This window comes from Leptinotarsa decemlineata, unplaced genomic scaffold (genome assembly GCF_025532065.1).
Source record: "Leptinotarsa decemlineata unplaced genomic scaffold, Ldec_3_MD MMD2_tig00026345_RagTag_RagTag, whole genome shotgun sequence".
Lineage (NCBI taxonomy): Eukaryota > Metazoa > Arthropoda > Insecta > Coleoptera > Chrysomelidae > Leptinotarsa > Leptinotarsa decemlineata.
Genome location: NW_027412696.1, coordinates 957,839 through 963,838, shown reverse-complemented (window position 1 = coordinate 963,838; position 6,000 = coordinate 957,839). Strand labels below are relative to the sequence as shown.

The 6,000-nt window shown below is 29.6% G+C and overlaps 1 protein-coding gene across 2 annotated transcripts in view; it reads left to right on the top strand.

Moving 5' to 3' along the window:
• The first annotated feature begins 1,033 nt into the window (after positions 1-1,033).
• Positions 1,034-6,000, top strand: part of GTPBP1 (GTP-binding protein 1) — a 29,427-nt gene continuing 24,460 nt past the window's right edge. The window contains exons 1-2 of one of the 2 annotated variants that reach the window (XM_023168570.2): positions 1,034-1,156; positions 1,665-1,957. In XM_023168570.2, coding sequence (XP_023024338.2) covers positions 1,781-1,957 — 177 coding nt within the window. In that variant the 5' untranslated portion in view covers positions 1,034-1,156; positions 1,665-1,780. Of the gene's footprint in view, positions 1,280-1,664; positions 1,958-6,000 lie in introns of both variants that reach the window. The other variant, XM_023168572.2, reaches the window with a different exon arrangement.

Here is a 6,000-nt window from a genome sequence, read left to right as displayed (position 1 = left end):
GTTGGTTCTATCATCTCATCTTCTTAGTAGTGATCGCATCCATGTTAATAATATAACCTACTATTCAAAACACAACAATTTATTCCACCAACTATCTCTTCTTTTCAAGTTGTCTATCGTTTTTTCCTCTTTTTTTAATCAGTAGTTGATTTTTCGCTTTTCTTTCCGTTTTCACATCTTTAATGAAATAATTCACATGTCGTACTGTAGGTACCAATTATTATTGAAAGTGTTCCGTGAAGAGGAAAATGAAAAGCACAGCACAAGCCACAAGCGCTTAGTTTGCGAACCATTTTTCATCGAACGGCTCAAATGACCCGACTATTAAAAATGTATTTTCTTTTTGAACCGAAATAAACTGAAACTTGGAATTGAGAATCTGCAAAAAAATCAGGGTAGGTATCATATAGACGTTTCATTTCATCACCAGAAATGGAAAAAACTCTGTGTAATTGCAATTCGGAGAGTTGTGTTAGACTAAATTAGTCTTTTTTTTTACGTCAAAGAAATTATTATATTTTTCACACAGTTGATTATCAAAATCGCTGTACGCAGAACATCATTTTCTTCACGAATCAGTCTTATTACGATAACCTTTGAATAATAGCATTGACAGTGAAGGATCCTTTTCCTGGATCTTAGGCCATATATTGGCAAAAAATTATTTCAATTTTTTCGAAATCATTTTATTTTCTCGTTAAAATGACATCATATGTCATATATTGAAATAATTTCAAGAATTTAATACCATGTAACGATGTTTGTTAAGGCAAAAATAATAATACAATATCTATGATGATTGTTATTACCTATATCATGTGCTTTTGTAATATCAATGGTAACGATAAATAATCTTTCTACTTTTGATTTTATTCGTAAATAAATAATTATAGATTTTTTTTATGTTGTTTGTGAGAATGACGACATACTTTCGAAATCATATATTTTCGGCATTCAATTTTTGATGACGCTGATACAAAAGTATAGTTGAAATAATTTCAAAATCATGTAAGAAAGAAAATATGGCTCCGGTGTTGCAATTGTCTAGGCATGATGAAGGTTGTGATAGCTCCCATATGTTCTGTATTCTGTAATTCTGTAGTTCTGTGGCTTTGATAATTGACAGTTGGCAGCTGATAGTTTGAACTGATGAGAGGTAAATAAATATAATTTTATTTACAATTCAATATCAGAGAAATGTTTCAAATTGATTTCCGGAATAATGTATTTTTATTGTAGCTTTGAATCTAGATCTTACTTATTTTACTGTCAGCATTTTGTAAGTAATCACAAAAATGCATGACATTACATTCCATATGTGTTAGATATAGAAAACTGAATGACATTAGCATACATATGTGAATAACCTAGAGGTTTTAAAATTTATTTCATTTAGGCCAATGAGATTTCATCTATTGATCAAATCCATCACATTCTTTAATCAAAAGTCTGGTATTCCCATATTTAAATATAGCAATCACTTTCCTCAGCAAATTGTCTCAATGTAATCTGTTTGGACAAAATAAATAATGATGCAATATATTTTTCAAGTGATGTATTTTCATGAAAATTCACTAGTCAGAGATATATAAATATGGTGTCCAAAAATATTATCTTTTCAAGTTCAGAACTAATAACTGCTTCTGACTAAATGTTTGTTTCAGAATCAACAGACCTCGGATACATTACTTAAAAATTAGTATAGTAATGGTATTTCGAAGTATTTCATCAGTTACTACTATTGTCGATTACTATTCAATAATACATTAATATATTCAAAATGTGTGAACCTAGAGAATCACTAAGTTCCTTTGTCGATAAAACTGATCGAGAACCTGAGTTTGATAAAATACTTGGAAGAAATGTTTTGGTTGCTCCTTCTGAAGAACAATATGATTTACTATTGAAAAGGCTGAAACAGCAATTGGGGGAAGGACGAGGAGAAGTAATTTTAGAGGTAAAAACTACTTTATATAGATTACACATTTTTAGTTGTACCAGGTATATATACCAGCTGCAAGATAAATCATTGTACACAGTGGTGCCATTCAATTGTTCATGAGGTAAGAAAGTTGAAATTTGAAATAAAGATATAGATGAATTTCATTAGTTCGGGCTTCCATTGTCTAGTATGATATGATTTTAAATCTCTGAAATAACAAATTAAAATTAAAAAGAATAGCTGAAAATAACAATTATATTAAGCAAGAAACCTGAAATGAAATCACAGCAAAATAAAAATTAAGTAAAAAGTTGAAAATTGAACAATTGGAATAATATAAAAATTAAATTGAAAATGGACCAATTGAAATGAAATAAAAATCAAATGATTTCAAGCCAAGTTACTTCACAACATTTTGATTATTAGTAACCACAATCCTCTTCGGGTGATGACTTGACTTATTATATTGTTGAAATATAATTGATATTAAGAGCTTTTCGATAAGGTAATTCAAGTAGGAAGTTGCTATTTAAGACAAAGTTAGTGTGTCACTTCATTTTGTTTCCTCCCTATTAGTATATAGTGTATCTCATAATGTATTAATAACAGCTTACTATAGTTTTTTTCACTCAGCTATGTCATATGCTATACTAAATTGGGGCCACTCAACCCACGCATCCAAAGCATTTAGTTTACAGCGAAAATGCATCAGAATTATAGCCCACATAGGTTACCGGGAATGTTGTCGTCAAAAGTTTATGGAACTATGTATACTTACCTTGCCATGTGTCTACATATTGGAATGTCTATTGTATATGAAACAAAATCAAAACATGTATAGTAGACATTGCGATTTACACAACTATTCTACTCGAAACAGTCAAAGAATTGTACAAAACTATTTGCGACTCTCCCGTACTAGAGACGGAACTAGCTATCATTGCATAAATATGTACAATGTCCTTCCAGAAGAAGTAAAAAACTTACCTTTCACACAGTTTAAGAACAAAATAAAACTATACCTAAAAAGAAAAGCGTTCTATAGCACTGAGGAGTACCTTCAAAATAACTTTAGGGACATGCATTAAATCACTTAATTCTTTTTAACAATGTCTGTGCATCATTTTTTTTTATATCTGTAAGTGTTAGTTGTCAAGTATACTTGTTTATATCCATTTATTGTAAATTTTTATCTAATAACGTATTTTTTTTTCTTTTCTTTTCGACTTGTGTAAATACTGCTGTATATTAGCATCAATAAATGATTATTATTATTATTATGGAAGTTATTTTCATCGATTTTGTGCTTGTTGGTCAACATGTTTTTTCCAATCCAGTCTAGGATTTTTGTGATTCTAATAATTTCAAACATGGAGCAGATGTAATTTCATCTACATCATGAAGTAGCAAAAAAGTGTCATTCTGTTGCGTATTAAAAAAACTTCATGAGCAAATTATAAAAAATGAAGGGTTTTATTTAAAATTCTTGACTTGGCTTCATTTCCGGTTAATCCTGAATGGATTTCCGAGTGTTTTATAAAAAATATCGGCTAAGATGAACTCAGGATATATAAACCTCTGAGGAAGCTAGCCACTCACGCCAGAGAAACGTCAGGAAGAAATTCCAAAAATCCACGCCCTTCAAACTCAGAAAATGGTGACACTAACTATAACTTCATTTCGAAATTCAAATTTCTCTGTTCATAAACAACTAAATGGTGCCGTGTACAACGATTTCGTTATCACCCAGTATATATATATTTTATTTCAATCACGTTTTTTAAAAAGGGCTATTGTTGTTCAATACTTTTTTCATAGAACACATTTATTTATTTTTTTCTTCAGCTATGGTTTTCTCACTAATAATTGACAATATATTGCAATATTGAATAATAAAGCACGTTCGAACAGGAAAAATTGTATTTCATGAGGAGCAAATATGCATCTCTGAGCTGAATGGTTACCTCAGAAAATGTGAGATGTGAGAGCATCTCAAAATAAATATGTAGGGAAGAAGTAGAAATTAAACAAAAATTTTACCTGAGTTGAAGTATAATACATGTTTGGCATAGAATTCTCATTTTTTTCCTATTCATTGTCAGGGTTGGCAGGTTTAAACCAACATGCTTGAAACCATGGTTTCAATCAACTGGTTTTTTTTTTAAAAAAACTTGTTGTTTTTTTTTATTGGGTTTTTCTCTCTTTGTTGATTTTATTCTGATAATGAAAACTACAGCGCAATAAACTAAAAATAAAAATTTTATACTTAAATTTTCAAATTAATATATTTCAAATTATTTTAATAATTAAAACAACTGTAATTTTACACAAGTAATATTTAAAATTTTTCTTCGTTTTGTTATCTTAACAAAAGTAAAATAATTCAAGACCGGTCCTGATGGATTACGTTTTTGGGCGTCTCTATTTTATTTTATTATTCAAGAAGGTGGTTCCCCCGTCGCATCGGGGGAATCACCTTACAAATTGTATGCTTGTATAGTGATTATTAAATTGGAAAAAACAGAAGATATCAGGTTTAGGTGGACGAAGACGTGATTTAGTATGGAATATTACTAAACACGTACATAGTATTATTAAATACTTTCGGAATAATAATTTAGCAAATGCATGTTACCGCAAATCTGGAAATTTAAAATTTGTTGTACCCATTCAGAAATATTGGAAATGGGGAGTATATAATAAAATTCAAAAGTCGGAATGAAATCGCAATGACAAGCACATTTTTTGTCATATATGCTTGACTCAAGGGAAAAATCTTACTTAGATTTTACACAGGAAGAGACATCAAAAGCTCTGGACTTCACAAAAGAAAATGATCCTGAAATTGATATTTTGCCAATAATTATAAAGTTTCAGGCAAAAAAGTGACTTCAAAAGTGACACCGATTGAGTGGTGGAAAAGCCACAAAAATATTGATACTAACATAATTAACGTCTTTGGCTGGCATTGAAAGAATGTTTTCTTCCTTTGGGCTAGTGCAGTTGAAATTTCCAAACAGGTTGGGTGCGGCAAAAGCCTCCAAACTGGTGTCTTTATTTAAAATTTTTAATAAATCTGCCGCAAATGAAGATAAATAAATTCTATTTTTGTATTTTCGAACTTTCTTATTTTCAATATTATAACGTTTAAAGATGTTTTTTGTTACATAAAATTTTTGTGTTTGTTCATGAAAATAAAATTTGTCTTGATAATTTTTTTGATTGTTTATTACTATTATTTTATAAAATAATCTTTTAATTTATAAAGTATTTAGACTTATAATACTTTGTATCAAATAAACCTGGCTCAAACCAAATAAACCTAGTTTAAACAAAAAAAAACTGTTTTTGTTTAAACCCTTGGTTTTTGCCAACCCTTTTTATTATGGAAGTCAGTTACCATGTTAGGATTACATAAATGTAAATTATTCTTCAGTCAAAAATACATCGCCTGCGACTCAGTTCATTCAGAAAACATATCTTTTCATTATGAAAAACATGTAGACAATCGAAAATTATCAAATCTATCGCTGTTTTCATTTAGTCATGCACATATCAGAATATTTCTCTACATTAATAGACTATTTTTGTTCAAGAGTTGATCATAGTGTGATGTAATTCATTGTAACTTTTAGGATCCAGGGCTCATTCGATTCGAAATGACTTCTAGGAACTTTTTGAAAATTTTCAAGAGGGGCTCGAAAAAATTGCATAAGTTATGAAGAGTTTAGTAAAAAAAGGGGGGGTTTGGTTTTTTACAAATATCTCGGAAAATATTAAAGATATCTGAAGTTTGAAAAAAGATCCTTAAAGAGGAGGAAATTTACTAAAAAAAGTTCCACCTACCGGATTTCTATCACTAATATTTATAATTTTAATTTAGAGGCGCTAAAAGCAGGCAATGCGCGTCCCGCACGCGGTGACTGATACGGACCTTTGAATAATGAAAATTATTTTATCCCATTAAGTATCATTATTAAGAAAAAAAATTCACATACCTTCTAGACACTTGAATAAACGAAAATCCATGGAAAAAAAAATTTCGCCTGATTATTTTA